Source organism: Heterodontus francisci, chromosome 4 (assembly GCF_036365525.1).
Source record: "Heterodontus francisci isolate sHetFra1 chromosome 4, sHetFra1.hap1, whole genome shotgun sequence".
NCBI classification, from domain to species: domain Eukaryota; kingdom Metazoa; phylum Chordata; class Chondrichthyes; order Heterodontiformes; family Heterodontidae; genus Heterodontus; species Heterodontus francisci.
Genome location: NC_090374.1, coordinates 111141654 through 111163351, shown reverse-complemented (window position 1 = coordinate 111163351; position 21698 = coordinate 111141654). Strand labels below are relative to the sequence as shown.

The window sequence follows — 21698 nt, the reverse complement described above, 5'->3', positions numbered from 1 at the left end:
GCAACCCATCTACAAATATTCACTCCCTCCTCCACCAACGCACAGTGGTAGCAGTGTGTCCCATCTACAAGATGCACTGCAGCAATGCACCAAGGCTCCTTAGACAGCACCTTCCAAAACTGCGACCTCTGCCAACTAGAAGGACAAGGGCAGCAAATACATGGGAACACCACCACCTGCAAGTTCCCCTCCAAATCACACACCATCCTGACTTGCAACTATATCGCCGTTCCTTCACTGTTGCTGGGTCAAAATCCTGGAACTCCCTTCATAACAGCACTGTGGGTGAACCTACCCCACATGGACTGCAGCGGTTCAAGGCAGCAGCTCACCACCACCTTCTCAAGGGCAATTAGGGATGGGCAATAAATGCTGGCCTGGCCAGTGACGCCCACATCCCACGAATGAATAAAAAAAAACCCCCAAACCTCAGCCTGCTTATCCCCCAGCAGCAAAAACCTTTGCAGGTCTTGCAAAAGAGGCCTTGAGCTTCTGGAGATTGAAAGGCTGGAAGGTATGTACCTATTCTTCTGTGACCCTCCCATTAATTGTCACTGGCCCATACCAAGAAATTCTTATTTCACCTCCTTTGACTACAAGTGCCATTTAAGTTCCAGTCCTCAGAAAACTATGAAGCTTTCTTCCTCAGCAGGTCTGGCAGCATCTGTGTAGACAGAAACATAACTAATGTTTCAGGTCTGTGACCTTTCATCAGAACTGGCAAAGGTTATAAATGTAATCGGCTTTGAGGATATGAAAAGGGAAGGGGGGTGGGGGGGGGTGAAGAAGAATAAAAGGGAAGGTGTGTCACAGGGCAGAGGGAAGGAGAGATTAAGTGTCAAAGATGTCACTGAACAAAGGCAAAGGCTAATGTTTGTTTTTCATGTTTTTGCTTTTGCACAGAGCTGTTCATTATTCTGCCAATAGCACTTTTTCTGGACTCATGCTTTGTCCTTCGCTGCAACGATTTAGCACTCCATTTGCACTATGTTCCATGACATCTCTGTCTGGTAAACCTTGGCCTTAGCCTGGGTTTGAGGTCCTGGTTCTCGAAAAACATATTCTTTAGTCGGCCGAAGGCTAAACTGCACAATGAAGGCAGTGATGGATTACATCAACTATGTCTACCTTCATTGAGAGGAGACTCCCAAAACATGAAAAGCGGTCCACATTTTCCACAGTATTGTTGTGGATCTTGATCAACAGACCGTGATGTTTGCTGCGGGAGCGAGTTGGAAGAGGACCTTAGTTTTCCGTGTGTTTGAAGGAAGGCTCATTCTCTCGTAGGCTTTGTTGAAGGAGTCAATGATGACTTGGAACTCTGTCTCCAAGTGAGTGCATACACAAGTGTCGCCTTTGTACTGAAGCTCAATGAGTGAGGTTAGAGTGACCTTAGTTTTGGACTGGAGGCGATGCAGGTTGAATAATTTTTCATCTCTCCTGTAGGTTATCTCCAATCCTATGGGAAGTTTGTTGGCGGTGAGGTGCAGAATTGTAGCAAGGAGGATGGAGAAGCGGGTTGGTGTGATGACATAGCCTTGTTTGACCTCAGTCTTCATGGAGATGCGGCCTGTAGTGGTCCTGTTAGTAAGGATCGCAGCTTGCATGACATGAGGTAGTAGGCAAAGGATTGTGACATTTTTGAGGCCAGCTAAATTGGAGGAGGACTCTCCATAAACCCTCATGATTGACTGAGTCAAAGACTTTCATGAGGTCAATAAAGGCCATGAGCAGCAGTTGGTGCTGCTCCCTGGATTTTTTCTGGATTTGCTGCATAGTGAAGGTCATATCTGTAACATCCCAGTGGACGAAATTTTTATTGCGACTTTGGGAGGAGCTCTTCAGCCACTGGGAGGCAGCAGTGAGCAGGATTCTTGCAATGATCTTACCTGTGGCAGACAGCAGAGAGACTCACCCCTAATTACCAAAAATTGGACTTGTCTCCTTTCTTAAAGATGGTCATGATTATGGCATTCCAGAGATCCCCTTGCATCCCAATGCTGTCGCCACAAAATCCTTCAAATTCATTGGCAGGATAGGCAGTCTAATGTCAGCATCCTCTCACAAGCCAACATTCCCAGCATCGAGGCAATAATCTCCCAAAACCAGCTTCACTGGGCGAGTCATGTTGTTTGCATGCCTACACGAGGCTCCCGAAACGGCTGCTCTATTCCGAGCTTTGTCATGGCAAGAGACTTCCAGGATGACAGAGGAAATGCTTTAAGGATTTTCTCAAAGCATGCCTGAAGAAATCCAATATTCCCACTGATTCATGGTAGTCTCTGGCCCACGACGGCCCAAAATGGAGAAGCAGCATTCGGGAAAGCACTGAGCACCTCGAGAGACGTCGATGGGAGTACGTGAAGGCCAAATCCAGGGAGTGGAAGGAGTGCACAGCCCCCCACAATTCATCTACCCAATCCTTCAAACGCCACCTGCTCATGTTGTAGAGTCTGCAGTTCGCGCATTGGACTTGTTAGCTATCTTAAAATGCACAGAACCAGAGTGGAAGCAAGTAATCCTCGATCCCAAGGGACTGCCTATATTGATAGATGCAGAATATAAGAAATAGGAGCAGGAAATGGCCATTCAGTCCTTCAAGCCTGCTCTGCCATTAAATAAGATAACGGCTGATTTACCTCAGCTACACCTTCCTCACTATTCCCATAATCCCTCAATTTCCTTAGTATCCAAAAATTTATCAATCTTTGACTAGAATATGCATAACGACGGAGCTGGGGTAGTGAATTCCAAAGGTACACACACCTTTGAGTGCAGAAATTTCTCCTCTTCTCAGCCCTAAAATGACCAACCCCTTATTCTGAGACGGTGACCCCTAGTTCTAGACTCGCCAGCTATGGGAAACATCCTCTCAGTGTCCATCCTGCCAAGCCTCTTGAGAATTTTGTATGTTTCAATTAGATCACCTCTCATTCTTCTAACCCTTGGGATTATAGGCCTAGTCTACTCAATTTCTCCTCATAGGACAATCCCCTCATTCCAGGAATCAGTTTGGTGAATCTTCGTTGCATTTCCTTAAATCCTTCCTTAGGTAAGACGACCAAAACTATACACCATACTCCAGGTGTCATCTCACCAAGGCACTATATAATTGCAGTAAGACTTCTTTACTCGTGTACTCCAACTCTTTTGTAATAAAGGCCAACATATCATTTGCTTACCTAATTGCTGTACCTGAATATTAACTTTGTGATTTGTGTAAAAAGACACCTCGGTGCCTCTGACCACCAATATATTCATTATCCAGCTAATTTTTTGAAAAATCTGCTTTTCTATTTTTTCTACATTATATTCAATCTGCCACCTTCTTACCCACTCACTTAACCTGTCAAAATCTTTTTGGGGCCTCTGTGCGTCCTCCTCACGGCTTACTTCCCCACCTAACTTTGTATCATCAGCAAATTGGATGCATTACGCTCAGTCCCCTTATCTAAGCAGTTGATATAGACTGTAAATAGTTGAGGCCCAAGCATTGATCCCTGCAGTACTCCAACAGTTACAGCCTGCCAAGCTGAAAATGACACGTCTATTCCTAATCTGTTTTCTATCAGTTAACCAATCCCCAATCCATGCTATATACTATCCCTATCCCATGAGCCCTAATTTTCTGTAATAACCTCTTGTATGTCACCTTATTGAATGCTTGTTAAAAATTCAAATACATTACATCCACGAGTTTTCCCTTATTTACCCTAATTACAACCTCAAAAAATTCTAATAGGTTTGTCAAACATACATTTCCTTCCACAAATCTGTGTTATTTTGCCTAATCATATTATGATTTTTTTTTTAAGTGCCCTGCTTTCATGTCACTAATAACAAGTTCGAGCATTTTCTCGAATACTGATGTAGGCTAACTGGCTTATAGTTTCCAGTTTTCTCTCCCTCCTTTTTTAAATAGTGGGCTTATGTTTGCTATCTTCTAATCCATGGGGACCATTATAGAATCTAGGGAATTCTGGAAGATCACAGTACATTAAAGGCCCATTTAACAGCAATGCAGCCTACCACAGGGCAACATGATACTATCGGAGAAAAAGCAAAGTATGGCAAATGCCAGAAATCTGAAAAAACCCTACAGTTTTCCAATAGGTTGATGCTTGGGATGGCGCTACCCCCACAGGAACATTGTGCTGGTGGGGATGTCTGCACCCTTGGTGTCAAACTGTGTTTTTCTCAGGCTCCTGGGCCACTGGAGCCTGTGTTGCTTTGCTTTCATGTTTCTCTTTCCACCTGCATAACCCCCAAGCCTTCAGCTAATTACGCACACTCTGGGGTTAACTCTAATCCAGAAGGACAGAAAGGGTTTAATATTTCAAAAATGAGAAACTGACCCCAACCTGCCCACTTCTAGTCTTAAGGGGAAACTCTAACCTGATCTCCAGAGACAGGTTCCCCAACTTAAATATTTGAATGCGGCTGGCTACCTCTAATTTTAGCTGTATTCTGGACTTAATGCCCGCAGTCAAAGTTTCCCAGACCTCGGGAAAACTAGCAGCTGAAGGGGCGAGAATGACTGGATCACCACTTGTGAGCCAGGAGGAGCAGGTGTGCTTCCCACAACCCATAAGAAAACCCATTAGAGTCCCTGTGATCGCTCCTCGCCCAATCTCTCTGATCGCCAACCAATGTCTCCGGGCTCCCATCCGCCAAACCTCTTTCTTCAGGACCATCCACCCACATCCCCATGACCAATCCCTCCAGGAACCCTCCTCCTATGTCCCATCTGCTGGGAAACAGAATCTAAAAATTTAAATCAGATCCTGCTGTTAAAGTGGGCAAGTCCTCTAGGAAACCCATATTTCTGGGTTTACCGGCGTTCTTTGAGGGATGAAGCCTCTGGCTCCAATGGCATCCCCAGCCTGCTGCAGGGATGCTGCCTCCATGGAGTTGGCGGCCTCTGCTAGGAGCAGGGGGCCACTCTGCCACCAGCAAAATGCCAGTGGATACTCTAAATCACCTTTAGCTGGGGCCTTAATTATTTAAATTGGCTGCTCATCTCTGTGGTGTGGGTAGCCAATCACATTCTTGCCCGCCTGAAGAAAGATGGTGGGAATGCGCAGGGAGCCGTACCGAGGTAGCCCCTCACTATTTCACTGGTTCCCCCTCCCCCCCACCTCTAAGGCTGCCACCCTGGGGCTGGGAAAATTCTACCCATTGTGAAAGGTTTGCAGTTTAGCCTGAAAATTTAGCTGGAGGTATTGTGAATGGCATTCCCCCCAAAGCCGAGTATAAAAGAACCCTGGCTGGGTGGGTGAACTGGGATCAGGTGAGAACATCTTGGTATCGGCACTGGGTGACAGTGATTATTTCTATGGCTGTGAAGTCAGGTCTAGAGCCATGAAAGGGATGTTGCTGTAATAGTAGAATACAATTTATATTTACATTGCATCCCTTTCTCTTGCAAAAGGAAGTCTCAGTGTTTTACAATGGTACAAAGGGTGGAGGTAGTTCCTAAGCAGGGAAAAAAAAAATGGAAATTTAAGGATGTGTCAGGGAGGGGGAGGGGGGAAAGGGTTGTTGAGGTGGGATTCAACGAATAAACATGGATGGATAAAATAGCTGGAGAAAGAATTTCAACTCAATCTCTGTGGCAAGCCTCTGTAAAACAATAAGAGGGATACCTTCTGGATCAGATGTCTTATTGGAGGCCAGAGAGTGGATGGTGATTTGGAGCCATTATTTATCAAGATATAGTTACAGCAGAAAAGTGAAAGGACAGAAAGGATTCACTAAAGTTTCCAAGTAGCTGTGGCAATTTGAGTTTAAGCTGGATCTGAGATGAGCAATAAAATGCCTGCTGTAATTTTCAAAGCAAAATAACATTTTGTATATTTTCTCTACATCAGCAACCACATCAATAGGCAGTGAATTGGGTTATCTTGGGTGTTTCTCTTTCATATTTGTATTCCCACTGGAAATCCCATGAAATGCAAACTGAGAGATCTGAAGTAAGTGAGTGCATCATTATTGCAACATTCCTGTACCAACTATAAGTGTAAAAGAGTAGAGTGATCACCTCAATTTTTAACCTATACCAATGGATTTATCTTGGCACTGCTTATGAAAAACTGGATAAATTGTTTAATAAATTGTTTAATATCCTAATTAAGCAAACTTGAATTTAACATTGATTTGAAACACTAATTTTACCTAGCTTTCTTCACAAATGCTGCCTGATTTTCTCATTACATTTTTCTATGTATCTTGGTCTTTTAAAAAAGATACGATACCTAAGTAAAGGAACATATAATGCCACTCATTTACAGTTTTAATGGACAAATGAGATGAGTAACCAAATTTGATCATCTAACAGTGAAGAATTTTAGAATATTGTATGTTAGAAATGGAATTTTACATCGAGTCACCATAAAGCAGTGGCACGTAAAATGCATTTACTGTTTTATTTCAGATTTCCAGCATCTGCAGTATTTTATTATTTAATTCAATGTTTCTCTTTTCTAAAAGATTGAATTATGCAATATGCATCAAAGCTATGATGATCAAATCTGTTGCATTTATAAGCAATTCAGTGTACAATTTTTATAACAACTTGGACCTATGCTACCAGTTTGTAACATACCTGGATCTTGTAAATCTGGACTCTGAGAGATTTCTGATGAGCTGAGACAGTGTATTCCACTTTTATAGCTGGCAGATAATTTCTCCTTATTGGTACTTCAGCAGGTTGCAAAAGTTTCATGTCCACACCATTAGGAGTTAGAAGAGCCTTTTTGAAAGATAAAAGACAATCTTTTGAACTTCTTCCCCCAAAGACATTAATTTTAAATCCAAATAGTCACTTCCAATTTGATTTAGCTACTAAGAGAAAGTAATGTCGAGGTATGACTCTTTCTGTTTAAAGTATTTTCCCATCTCGATGTAAAAAATAAATAAATATTCACACAATCCTCCAAAATATTTAATTGATTACATGCCATTTCAGGTCCCTTTCCTACCAGAGCCATTGTATGGCATTAATGATAGCGAATAACTGTGTCCTCACATCCTCCATTCATTTTAAAGAAGTCAGAATTTTGGTTTGGACTAGAAGCTAAATCAGAGATGCCCAAACACAGAAGCTCGCCAACAGCTGTGTGTGCAGCATCACTCTTTCTAGTAGTATAAAATATCATAAACTATCAATATCCTGGGGGTTACCATTGACCAGAAACTGGCCTGGATCAGCCACATAAATACTGTGGCTTCAAGAGTAGGGCAGAGGCTAGGATATTCTGCAGCAAGTAACTCACCTCCTGACTCCCCAATGCCTGCCCACCATCTACAAGGCACAAGTCAGGAGTGTGATGGAATACTCTCCACTTTCCTGGATGGGTGCAGCTCCAACACTCAAGAAGCTCGACACCATCCAGGACAAAGCAGCCCGCTTGATTGGCACCCCATCCACCACCTGCAAAAATTCACTTCCTTCACCACCGACGCACAGTGACAGCAGTATGTACAAGATGCACTGCAGCAACTCACCTAGGGTCCTTCGACAGCAACTTCCAAATCTGCAACCTCTACCACATAGAAGGACAAGGGTAGCAGACGCATGAGAACAACATCACCTGCAAGATCCCCTCCAAGCCACACACCATCCTGACTTGGTACTACATCGCCATTCCTTCACTGTCGTTGGGTTAAAATCCTGGAACTCCCTTCCTAACAGCACTGTTGTGTACCTACACACGAGGACTGCACTGATTCAAGAAGGCAGCTCATCACCACCTTCTCAAGGGCAATTAGAAATGGGCAATGAATGCTGGCCTAGCTAGCGAAGCCCACATCCCATGGACAAATAAATAAGGTACATCTGATTTTCCCTCTCCTCTTCATTCACTGCCATTATAAAATCTAGACAAGCCAAGATTAGAGAAATATTTATATTAATCAGCATGTGGGAAGTGCTGATTTCAACAGTGAATTGCAAGATTATATTAAACTCATATTTAAACAATTCAAGCAAATTAAGAAACAGGTATTTCATCTTGTTGAACATGGAGTTATCTACTTGAACTAATCATTGAATCCTTTGTATTTGGGTAGTTTAGTGTAAACACAATTTTCAACTGACCTGAAAATCACATGGAAGTTCAGCAATCTGGTTCTCTTGGGGTGAAGTCTCTATGTATTTTTTATAAATCTCCTCCAGCTGTGCTGTTTGCTTTCTACTCATCAGTTTCCAGCGCAATTTGACCTTGGGTTTAGTTTCCCAAACAATATCAGAACTAGGTTGTAAACAGAGGAACAAATAAGTAAAGTCCATCAAAATTGAATTCAATTGTCCTAAAATAGAAGAGACTTACTATTACTGATTATATCATGAATAATGCCTTCATTTTTGAAATGTGTTGTATTCAACATGAAATAAGAGTACAATAATACCATTACAAATAGTTTGAAATGTTCACATTTTGAACAGAAGGAAGTAGTGACCTGAGCTCAAAACCAAGTCACAGCAGTATCAGGCTGAAAGTTAGGCTCCGTAATAAATTACATTCAATAATGTTTTGCTACAAATCTCGCATTCACCTTGTTATACCAATGTAGACCACTTCTTGCTTTGTTGAATTATTAACCAGTGAAATTCCTAGATTCTGTAATGACAGAATGATTTCCTGTTCTGCTAGCTCTGCTTTCTCACTTTCTTGAGCAAGTTTGAATGTTCCCTCCTCTTCTGTGAACAGAATGATTCTCTGCAGCCCCTCAAACAAGGATGCTAAATAAAATTTCCCATTATCCTGGGAAAACTCTAAGAACGTATCCTGAAAGTAAAACAGATTTGAGCATTATATGTTCTTTGAAACTTTGAAAATACATAGGTTATTATTGTAAAATTCTAAAGGACAAAGTTGAAACTAAAAAAAGGCATGTACTAAATACGTAGACAACAAGCGGATGAAAAAAGGGAATACAAAAAGGTCAGGAAAGAAGTCAAGAAAAACAATTAGGCAAAGAGCAACCATAAATGCAATTATTAAGGAATATAAAAATGTAAAATATTCTACAGATTCTTTAATATTAAAAGAAAAATCAGAATAGGAATAGGGCCACTAAGAATTGCACATTATAAACTCACCTTAATAACAGCAAAATAGCAGAAATAATTACTTTCCTTCAGTATTTACCAGGGATGTTAATATGTTGGGTATGAAATTAAGATAAAAAAATGATAGCAATTTAAGATAGAAAGGGGGAGATAATTGATAAACTAATCAAACTTAGAGAGGATAAAACCCCTGGTCCAGCTGGATTGCATCCGCACATATAATAGGAAGTTCATGAAGAGGTAAAAGAAGCACTATTATACGTATATAAAAACTCATCAGAAAAGGGGAAACAGAACAAGTCCAAGCGACTCTAGACCAATTAACTTAATGTCAGTGGTAGGAAAGATAATGGAGTCCTCACTCAACGTTGTAGAGACAGAAACTGGCTGACACCCCAAAACAGGCATGAGGATCGCAATTAACTCACACCTGTTCACTGCATTGCAGGCAGCAGAGAGAATCCAGTCTGCGTGTTGCTTTATGATTGTTATGTGGAACCAACTCTATCCGCACTGTATACCGGCTGCGTACAAAAAACAGGAGTGGCTAACGCTACTTTAAGTCAGGCTACATCTCAAAGGGGAGGTTTATTGTGGCTGCAAGTGGTGAGTCATCTGAAAACAGAATTTGTGCTCTGATATTTTAAGCAATGGCTGAACATGTGAGAGAGCACGCAACAAGGTTTTCAGATACTGCGCTGGAAGATTTGGAAAAGGTGAAGAGATGTCCTGTATCTGCAGTGGGGCAGGCAGTCCTCCAGACAGATGCTCAGATGCGGAGATCAATGCTAGCAATATAGCTCCAAGAACATGGATGCAGTGGAGAAAGAAGTTTAACGATCGGACTTGAGTTGTCAAGGTCAGCAAGTTCATCTTCAAATGGTTCATCCTACCAACTGCACCACTTGTCTCATTCACAGTTCAATTAACTACACCTCCATCAATCACCTAGCTTACTATCTCTGTCAGCAGAGAACCCTACAATTCATAAGCTTTACTTCTCCCTCACACACTTAGCACTGTTGCAAGCCTTGCACCCACAACTCCCACACATTGGCAGCTATTCAACCATGATTGCCACATCATTGCTGCCAGGGCGGCACAGTGGTTAGCACCGCAGCCTCACAGCTCCAGCGACCCGGGTTCAATTCTGGGTACTGCCTGTGTGGAGTTTGCAAGTTCTCCCTGTGTCTGCGTGGGTTTCCTCAGGGTGCTCCGGTTTCCTCCCGCATGCCAAAGACTTGCAGGTTGATAGGTAAATTGGCCATTATAAATTGCCCCTAGTATAGGTAGGTGGTAGGGAAATATAGGGACAGGTGGGGATGTGGTAGGAATATGGAATTAGTGTAGGATTAGTATAAATGGGTGGTTGATGGTCGGCACAGACTCGGTGGGCCGAAGAGCCTGTTTCAGTGCTGTATCTCTAAACTAAACCAAATTTATTGCACAAGACACAGTGACACACTTCCCTCCTTCTTGCAGGATAAAGTGGTGCATAACAGCAGGGAACAGCAAAGAACTAGAGAATGATAAATGTGCTTCCATGTTTTAATCCCCATGGAGGAGACAGTGCCGAAATGGTGACCACTGGCAGGGCTGAAGGAATTGTTGATGAGAGTATCTACTTATCTAATCCTCCTTCTTTCATCCCTCAATCTTTTCTGACTTAGTCGCTTGAGACAGAGTAAGCATGCTTCTCTCCCTACCACAACCCAACGCTCATCTCTTTTTCATTTCAAGAACTGGAGTCTTCCCAGTCAGTGGAAGAAGTGCAAGAGGACAGTGAAGTCGAAAAGACATGGTCACTCAATCTTACACTAGCAGCCACCAGCTCAGATACTGACACTGTGTGTATTTTAATTGTTTAAATTGAGGAGTGATCTGCATCTGGTGAGACATTGGGCACAATGCGTAGGAGCCAAGGTGGGGTGGAAAGGATAGTGCAGGTTTCAGGTCACCAGAGGATGAGGTCTCACACAAGTTCTATTGCAGATGACTCATTTTCTTTTATTCATTTGCGGGATGTGGGCGTCACTGGCTAGGCCCGCACTTATTGAGGATGAGGACTTCGATGGGCCAGGCTACAGAAGAAGGCTGATGGGTGTTGTTATGACCACCTGGTGTGATGTGGGTGGTTCCCACTGTTCAACTCCCCACCTGACCACAGCAAGTGCATTTGTATTAAGAGTTTATCCCCTTGGTGTTTTATTTTCCAAATAAACAGACAGCAACAGGTTTTATTGTAGATTTTAAAAATAGAAAGTCAATTGTTCATTGAACAATATGCCTTATCCCGAAATTGTCACAACCTCATCCACTCATGTATTTGCTCGCATGTGCATGCACACACATTTATATCACACGTGAAGTGACAGACAGAGAAGGGAAAAAGGGAAGGTGACTTTTAGTTGGGGGCTTTGGGGGGAAAGTTACAATTAACCTGTTGAATTCTCTTGGAACATATGAATTAGGAGCAGGAAGAGGCCACTCGCCCCTTCGAGCCTGCTCTGCCATTAAATAAGTTCATGGCTGAACTGATTACTCCACATTTCCACCTACCCCGGATAGCCTTCCACCCACCCTTGCATATCAAGAATCTATCTATCTCGGCCTTGAAAATATTCAAAGTCTCTGCTTCCAGCGCCTTTTGAGGAAGAGAATTCCAAAGACTCATAACCCTCTGAGGAAAAAATTTCTCCTCATCTCGGTTTTAAACCCCTTATTTTTAAACAGTGACACCTAGTTCCAGATTCTCCCACAAGGGAAACATCCTTTCAACGTCCTTGGAAATCAAGTTCTTGATGGATGCAGGCCTGAGATGATTGTAGATTTCACTCTTGATTGAAGGTTCCATTGAAGACAATGGGTTATGTCTAGCTGTTACTGCTGTATAATGCAGATGTAGGATTCTGCAGCAGGGCTGGCATGCTTTCTACCTTAGCTGGAACACAAGCTGTTATTTCTCACCTCCTATTAGGAGACACCCTGGTGTCTTCCCCATGGTGATCGCACAATGGCCCACCTTCTTTGTTTCAGAAGATGATATTCAATCCTGTAATGTTTTAGGATAGGTGTAGGATGGGTTCATTCGACACCTCTTAGCTTTGAAGATTTGTCCTTCGTCTTCATCAGACAGTTTGAATACACAAAAGGCCAATCCTTCTTCGTCGGTGGCTATTTTAGACCATTGTTCACTTTTTAAAATAAAGGTTCATTTTTTAAAAGACAAAACCCGTTTTTCATAATTCATTAGTGTTCGGCAGTGTGTGATGATACAACAACCTGTGTGCGTGACAATATGCACACTGAAATGCTTCATGCTGTGGAATATCTTCCAGAAGGCCAGTGCTCAATGTCAAGCAGCATGGAGGAATCCAGCATCAACTTGGCACTGGCTTTGCACAGAGCTTGGAGAGCATCCTTTCCAACATGAAATGGGTGACTACCTCCATCAGCACATGTAAGGAACCCACCCTCATGCAGCATCTGGTAGCCAACATCACAGCTTCCGCTGCAGTACACACAGCTTCCAAAGCTGCAGTGGAAGCTATCATGGCTCTGGATACCACTGCTCAAAGGGGCTTCCAGGGCATCGCAGCAATCCATACTCGAATAAATCTTAGGATTGCTGAGGTATCACCTGGGGAGCGTGGCAGTGGCTCCATGGAACACAAACCTAATTTTCTCTCCAAGGATCACAGAATTTGTGCTCTCATCCATGCCACTCTTGGTGGTTTTTATTTTTCTGTTGGTAGAAAGAGATTGATGTGATAGTTAATGATACGGCAAAGGTAAGGAGCATGGGTTGGTCGGTGAATGGGTGTCAGCTATAGCTCAGTTGATAGTGCTGTTGCTTGAGTCGGAAGGTCGTGGGTTCAGGTCTCACTCCAGATACTTGAGCACAAAAATCTAGGCTGACATTCCAATGCAGTATTAGAGTGTTGCACTGTCGGACATGCTGTGCCCTCTTAGTGGGCACAGAAGATCTCATGGTACTACTTTAAAAATCAGGGGAGCTATTCCTGCTGTCCTGGCCAATAATTATCCCTCAATCAACATCACGAATACCATTCTGGTCAATTTTTACATGACTGTATGTGAGGGCTTGCAGTGCACAAATTTACTGCTGTATTTCCTAGATTACAACAGTGAGTACACTTCATAAGTATTTCATTGACTGTGAAATGTTTTGGAAAGTCCTGAGGTCGTGAAAGATACTACATAAATGCAAGTATTTTTGGTGCCGCTCATTAATTATTTCATCAGGTAAAGCCTGGGCAGAAAGGGGCCATCTATGTTGTAGCCTTCCTCTACTTTTTTTTTTCCATTCTTTCATGGGATGTATCACTGGCAAGGCCAGCATTTGTTGCCTATCTCTAATGGTCCTTGAGAAAGTGGTGGTGAGCTGCCTCCTTAAACTGTTGCAGTCTATCTGATATAGGTACATCCACAGTACTGTTAGGAAGGGAGTTCCAGGTTTTTAACATAGCGACAGTGAAGGAACAGCAGTATAGGTCCAAGTCAGGATGATGGGGAACTTGCATGTGTCTGTTGCCCTTGTCCTTCGAGGTGGTAGAGGCCATGAGTTTGGAAGGTAGTGAAAGGAGGCTTGGTATGTTGCTGCAGTGCATCTTGTATATGGTACACTCTTCTGCCACTGTGCACCAGTGGTAGTGAGAGTGAATATTTAAGGTGGTGGATGCCAATCAAGCAGGCTGCTTTGTCCTGGATGCTATCGAGCTTCTTGACTGTTGTTGGAGCTGCACTCATCCAGGCAAGTGGACAGCATTCCAACACACTCCAGACTTGTGCCTTGTAGATGGTGGACAGGCATTGGGGAGTCAGGAGAAGAGCTACTCACCACAGAATTCCCAGCCTCTGACCTGCTCTTGTAGCCACAATATTTATGTGGCTGGCCCAGTTAGGTTTCTGGTCTATAGTAAGCCACAGGATGTTGATGGTGGGGGATTCAGCAATGGTAATACCACTGAATGTCAAGGGGAGATGGTTAGATTCCCTCTTATTTGAGATGGTCATTGCCTGACACTTGTATTACCACCGACCTCTCCAGTCAAAGCTCTATCAAAATATACGATTCTGTTTGTGGTGGGAGAGATGCACTGTTAACTCAATCCCGCCCGCACCCCCCCAGATCGCCTAACATATCATTTAAAACTTTTCAAATTAAAGAAAATCCCAGCCAAATTGTATCATTTATTAACCCCCGAATGAGGCTAACCAAACCAGGTGTCTTTAAATCAACAAATTAATTGTTTAATGAGAAAAACTAAATTCTTAAACACGAAGATATAAACAACATTTAAAAACAGAAAAAATTAGAGTCCTTGCATGTCTTCACAGCCGTCCAATGGGGGAAAAAAATTCTTCCACAGTAGAACAGTCCGTAGTCTAATTCCAGCAGTAGGTGATGCTTTCCTTCTCCAGTGATGAATTTCAACAATTAATGACTTGCAAACACTTTAAATGAATCAATTTGGCTTTAGAATTTTTGAGGGATAAAAGATTGTCACAGTCTAACTTCCCTTCCTTCAGTTTAAATTATAGAGATCTCTGTTTTGGCTGGACATTATTAGAATTTTGAGAGATAATAAATAAACTGAATAAATTCTCTTCCTTCAGTTTAAATGGCTGAGAGGTCTTCTTTCAGGTGCCTGTGTCCTCTGTTAGAACAGGCTGTTTGCACTATAAGCCAGTTTAAAATTGAATTGTAACAAATGTATCTCTTGATGCTCAGTCCCAGAGAATGTACCTTCTTGGTAACTCCTGAGGCCTGCTTATTCTTAAAGCAGTACTGATCCTTTTCCAGCCTTAAAGGCACACTGCATATTCCCAGAAAAAAGAACTGCAGGATCATAACACTTGTGGTGCCAATGTTACTTGCCACTTATCAGCCCAAGCCTGGATGTTGTCCAGGTCTTGCTGCATGTGGACACGGGCAGTTTCAGTAGTTGAGGAGTAGTGAATGGTATTGAATATTGTGCAGTCATCAGCAAACATCCCCACTTCTGACCTTATGATGGAAGGAGGGTCATTGACGAAGCAGTTAAAGATGGTTGGGCCTAGATCACTATCCTGAGTAACTCCTACAGCAATGTCCTGGGACTGAGATAATTGGCCTCCAACAACCACAATTATTTTCCTTTTTTACAGATATGACTTCAGCTAGTGGAGAATTATCCTCCCCAATTCCCACTGACTTCAATTTTGCTAAAGCTCCTCGATGCCACACTCAATTGAATGTTGCCTTGATATGTCAAGGGCCATCACTCTTATTTCACCTCTTGAATTCAGCTCTTATGTCCATGTTTGGACCAAGGCGAGAATGAGGTTTGGAGCCAAATGGCTTTGGTGGAACCCAAACTGAGCATTGGTGAGCAGGTTATTGCCGTCTAAGTACCACTTGATAGCACTGTCGACAACACCTTCAATTACTTTCTTCCTCATGTTTCTGCTCCTCAGCTTCTTGCCTGATAGGTGGTAGCAAGGGTTGTTCCCTCAAAATGGCCAACTTGTGCAGTATGCAGCATACTACAACAAATCTTGATATCTGCTCAGCTGAGTACTGCAGGGCTCCTCCAGAGCAGTCTCGGCAGAAGCACCACTTGAGGGTGCCAATGATATGTCCTACAATATTCCGAGGCAGTCTGGCTCTCATCTTATGCCTTTGCTGCACTGTATGTGGGTTCCAGGCTGAGTCATGAGGTATGTCATTAAGTCATCCACTAGCCAGTCTTTGACTTGCCATAGTGGTTCAAATACAGATGGTGCAGGGACTTCCAAAGAATGAAGACATTATGACGACTGCTAGAATAATGGGCATTCATCTGCATAATGCAGTCCTTCCCCTGCTCTGAACTTGCAGTTGTCGCTGCAGCAGTTGGCCAATTTCAATCAACCTCTTGAGTGAAGCGAAGACATCTCAAGGATTGATCATTGCAGAAGTTGATTCAAGAGAATTGCTTCCTAAAAGCCTTGGTGGAAATGATCTCCTGCTGAGAGCCCTGGTCTCCCTCCTCCCTTTTTTAGCAGCTGATCCTGCTGTGCATGACCTTTCCTCATTCTCAGTCATGCTCAATATCAGGCCACCTTGTCCAGTGGCAACTTGTTTCAGTAAAAGCTTTTAAATGAACAAAAACTTATTTCAGCACTAGCCCGATCACACCCCATTGAGTACTGACATTTTAGCCAAAGTATAGGAAAGCTCCAAAAATGCATACAATTGCACCAGAAATCACAAGAATCCAGCAACTAATCTGTAAGTAACACATGATCCTTTTAAATAGTGCTGGTTGTTGTGGGAGAGAGGTCCTTCAAACCATTTAATGTTAAGTTCAACTATATGAGGTTAAGACCAGGTATAGGCTGGAGTGGCTTTTGAAAACTGCAGTGCTGACATCAAATCAGCACTGCACACTGATTGACATCATAACCTGCCTGCTCTGCATGCTGCCGGCTATCATTAGGTGTGTTTGCGCACAAACCCTTTTACCAAGATGGTGCCTGGTGCACTTCTGGTCATAAATGTGTACGTGCATCTCAGCTGCCATTTCTGAGCATTAGGAGAAAACATAGTGCTTAAAAACATAAGTGCAAAAGAGCCAAATTTTTTCCCATACTATTTACAGCACTGAATTAACAGGCTATGTAATAGAAAAACAGCTAGAAACTAAAAATATAAGGAGTAGTCAGCACAGATTTAGATGGGGAAGGTCATACTTGACCAACCTCATTGAATTCTTTGAAGAAGTTACCGAAAAGGTAGACAAGAGAAATTCAGTAGGCAGAATACATTTTGACTACCAAATAGCCTTCAATGAGGTACCGCAAAGTAGACTCATGACTACTGTCAGAACATGTGGAGTTAGGGTACAAGTAGCAGAATGGATAGCAAGCTGGCTATAAAACAGAAACAGAGAGTAGGGGTTAATGGTGTTTACATGGATTGGCAAATGGTGGGAAGTGGTATCCACAAGCATTATTGCTGGGACCACTGTAGTTTACCATTTACAAAAACAATTTTGACTGAGGAATCAGAAGTACATTTTCAAAATTTATGATAATACCAAATTGTTGGGGGGTGGGGGCGGGAAGAGTGAGGGGTATTATAATTTATACAGACGAGGAACGTGACAAAATACAGCATAATATTAATAACATTGCAGAATGGCAAAAGAACTTAAATATAAACAAGTGTGAGGTAGTACATATTGGTAGGAAGAATAAGGAGGCCACATATCTTTGGAAAATAAGTGTCTAAATGGGATAGATACACAAATCACTTAAAATAGTGATGTAAGTCAATAAGGGCATGAAGAGAGCAAACAAAACACTGGAGTTCATTTTTAGAGGGTAGGATTGAAAAGCAGGGAGGTCATATTGAAATTGCACAGAATCTTGGTTAGACCAGCTTGGAGTACTGGGATATACAGGCATGGGTGAAAGTGCAAAAAAGATTGACTAGGATGATAGCAGAACTGAGAGATTATATCTATCAAGATGGATTGAACAGGTTGCAGCTCTTTCCTCTAAAAAAGAGAAATGAAGGGTGACATTATAGAGGTCTTTAAGAACATGAAAGGGTCTGATAACCTGCGGTCGAGACCAGAATAAGGGATTCAGAGTATCATTGAACTTAGGAGAAACTTCTTTGCCCATAGTGGTTAGAAAATTGAACATTTATGGACTTGGATCCCTTCCTGTTGATGAGTGCATTCTAGTTAACATATACAATCTTGATGACCAGATGAATTCCACCTGTAATACAAAATAAAAGCAAAATGCTGTGGATGCTGGAAATCTGAAATAAAAACAAAGTGCTGGAAATAATCAGCAAGTCAGGCAGTATCAGTTCTGATGAAAGGTCACAAACCTGAAATGTCAACTCTGCTTCTCTCTCCACAGATGCTGCCTGACCTGCTGAGTATTTCCAGAACTTCCTGTTTTTATTCCATCTGTAATGCCATGGATTCTTAAGAAACTGCAGCCGCTCTCAGTTAATGTCTCATTTTCACTGGGAAAGTGAGAAAGGTATTAGTCATTTGCTTTATACAGAAGTGAACTGGAGACTGACTTATCTGGCAGAATACGGCAATGGCTGGCCTGGGCAAATACAGGTGCACAAAAACTTAATGCTGTTGCAACCTTCGCAGCTATGGGAACAGCCATCACTGTCCTTAAGTTTGTCTGAGAGTCAGTTGCAGCAAATGGCATTGTTGTGGGACCACCTTAACAGGCTGTAAATGAAGATCCCTAGAGGAAGTGATGTTGCATCACAGACGACCAGGTAGTTGTGGGCGTAGCTCGACAGAGTAAGTTATGTGTTGGTGTCTCTCCTCTGGTAGCTGTGTATACATCTGTTCCAGTTTAAATTATAATAAAAACCCACATATTCTCTGGATATTACTTGGAGTCCTGTGAATCTTACAGTTGTTCACATACCAAAGGACCAAGTAATGTTTGGGATATATGTTTCTGAAGAAAATATTACATCATGGCAACATTTGATTTTTTCCCCTGAACAACACACCAAGAGAGAACAAAAAAAAGCAAATTGTTTACCTGGAGAGGCTAAAGATTCAGGCGGAGAGCACACAACAGTACAGTGAGCTAGAACTGAAGACAGGACACCAGGAGGTGTTGAAACTCTGAGTACAGCAGGAAAACTGCCAGGAGATTGGAGCTTTTAACTAATTTGTCAGTGGGTTGAAAAATTTGAAAAGTAGTAGAAGTATAACTGCCTTAGGTTTCCAGTTTGCTTTGAGAGCGGGGCCTAAGCCTAAAAGAGCAGGAAGAGTTTAACAGCATTACTGGAGGTTCAGCACCAAGTAAAGGCTGGCTGTGGCAGCTGCCGGCACTGCACGCTACAGCCTTCTGCAGAGAGAAAGAAGCCGGAGGAAACAAAATGCTCCAAGTTAAAAAAAAAAACAAGCTGTGTAAAACAAAGAAAGCAGCTGCGGTCTCACTCTTAAAAGGGAAAGGCCTGCAAAAACCAACCTGTCTAAAAAAGGAAACAGAAAGCTATACCTGTAAAACAGAAAACCTGTAAAAGCAGAGAGCCAGTAAAAGAATTGTGTCTGTAAAAAGGAAAACCTGTGAAAAGTCCTATATCTGTAAAAAAGCAGGATCATCCAGAAAATGTTTTTCAGGTATCCAGTTATGGATTGGAAGATGTAGGACATAGTGTCTGAATTTAAACTTTCGACAATGGATGGAACTGTGTTTCCTGGATCACGAAGGGAGCAAACCAGAGAAACAAGCTGTGAAAATCAAGATTGCACTGGGCAATGAGGGCCTGAAACAGATGAAGACTTCAGGATTGTCAGCTGAGGATCAGAAGGAACCTAGCAAGTTATGGACATTCCTGGAAGAGTAACCCAAGGTGAAAGTCAATTTCTGAGTACATAGGCTCAAGCTTATAACCTACCAGCAAAGACCAGATGAGTCCATTGACTAATTTGTTGCAAAATGCCGAGACAAAGCTCAAGAACGCGACTTCAACCCCACTTGAGCCTTTCAAAAAGAAGGAAGGGCATACCATAGATGCACTACTCAATGATGGAAGGAAATTTGAAGCCATCTTGGCTGGATGTCAACAGTTACAAGCATTGGGGTGGTTACAACAATTGGTATGGTAACCAAAGCTCAGAAGTCTGCCAAGTCTTGTGGAAAATGTGGCCTGACTCATGCAATTCGTTGTTGTCTGGCATACCAGGACCAGTGCAAAGTTTGTGGCATGCGAGAACATTAGGCAAGGCAGTGCAGAAGGCCGAGCTCAGATACTGCACACAGGAATGGTGGCAGGTCACATGCAGAGAGTACGTCTGCAAGACAGGATGGCAAACGCAATGAAAGGTATGCCAACGCTCAGCAAAAACCCAAGCAGGTACATCAGATCAGCAGAGACACATTGCCAGGAGGACACAGGTGAAGAATGCACTTCTGTGAACAGCAAGCAAGGACTTCACATACTCAATTCAGATCAACATGTCAACGCTATTATGCAATCAGAGGCGTTCGCCATGATTGAGATCATACATCTGCAGAAGAGTAGCAAGTATAAGCTCAGAATGGAAACTGACACCACAGCAAGTGCAAACATTCTGACCATCTGTGTACTGAAGAACACGTATCTAAAGAAACGGGAATCTACGGTGCAACTCACCATGCTAAACTGACTGCCTACAATGGTTCTCCAATAAAGTGTATTGGAACAGTAACATTGCAGTGTAGCTATGGGAGCTCCAAATTCCTACCACAAATGTTTTACATTGTAGACACAACTGGACCAGCAGTTGCAGGAATTCCAGTATGGCAAGATTTACAAATTGTCACAATACATGAAGACAGTAACGCACTGACGGTGGTAGAAAATATCCAGGTTGAGGTTTCTGTTGAGTTGGTCCATGTAAAAGACAATGCAAAGGCTGGGAGTCTTGACATGAAGAGGTGATGACTCTCCTTGGGCTTCAGTTCATTGCAGCAAGTACCCAGAGACCAGAGGGATTGCCGGTGATTGGTGATGTTGCAGTCATCATTTTTCTAAGCTTTCTAAAGAGAAGAGAAGATGAAGGCATCACATGACAGGCAAGGAGGACCAGAATTGGCTGAATTGCGAGCAGGACAGAGGTTCAAAGTCTTCAAACATGTGTTGGGAACCTGGTATCCTGCAGAGGTTGCTAGGATATGTGAGCAGCCCAGGTCAAAAGGTCCAATTTTTTTTTTTTTAATTCATTCATGGGATCTGGGTATTGCTAGCTAGGCCGGCCTTTATTGCCCATCCCTCATTGCCCTTTAGAAGGTAGTGGTGAGCTTCGTTCTTGAACAGCTGTAGTCCATGTGTGATGGATACACTCACAGTGCTGTCAGGAAGGGAGTTCCAGGATTTTGATCCAGCGACAGTAAAGGCACGCGATATAGTTCCAAGTCAGGATGGTGAGGGGCTTGGAAGGGAACTTGCAGGTGGTGGTGTTCCCATGCCTCTGCTGCCCTCGTCCTTCTAGATGGGCGAGGTCGCAGGTTTGGAAGGAGCCTTGATATGTTGCTGCAGTGCATCTTGTAGATGGTACACACTGCTGCCAGTGTGTGTCAGTGGTGGAGGGAGTGAATTTTTGCAAATGGGATGACAATCAAATGGACTGCTTTGTCCTGGATGGTGTTGATCTTCTTGAGTGTTGTTGGAGCTGCACCCATCCAGGCAAGTGAAGAGTATTCCATCATACTCCTGACTTGTGTCTTGTAGATGGTAGACAGGCTTTGGAGAGTCAGGAGGTGAGTTACTCACTGCAGGATTCCTAGCATCTGACCTGCTGTTGTAGCCATTGTATTTATATGGCTACTCCAGTTCACTTTCTGGTCAATGGTAATCCCCATGATGTTGACAGTGGGAGTTTCAGCGATCATAATGCCATTGAATGTCAAGGGGAGATGGTTAGATTCTCTCTTGTTGGAGATGGCCATTGCCTGGCACTTGTGAGGTGTGAATGTTACTTATCACTTATCAGCCCAAGCCTGGATATTGTCCAGGTCTTGCTGCATTTCTACACTGACTGCATCAGTATCTGAGGAGTCGCAAATGGTGCTGAACATTGTGCAATCATCAGCAAAC

General features: G+C 42.8%; 1 protein-coding gene across 1 annotated transcript in view; it reads right to left on the bottom strand.

Moving 5' to 3' along the window:
* The window catches only part of vps13a (vacuolar protein sorting 13 homolog A), a 609759-nt gene that overhangs the window by 143447 nt on the left and 444614 nt on the right, over positions 1 to 21698 (bottom strand). Inside the window, exons 54-56 of the mRNA XM_068029994.1 lie at positions 8557 to 8789; positions 8099 to 8252; positions 6605 to 6751 (exon numbers count right to left, since the gene is read on the bottom strand). Coding sequence (XP_067886095.1) covers positions 6605 to 6751; positions 8099 to 8252; positions 8557 to 8789 — 534 coding nt within the window. The remainder of the gene's footprint in view (positions 1 to 6604; positions 6752 to 8098; positions 8253 to 8556; positions 8790 to 21698) is intronic.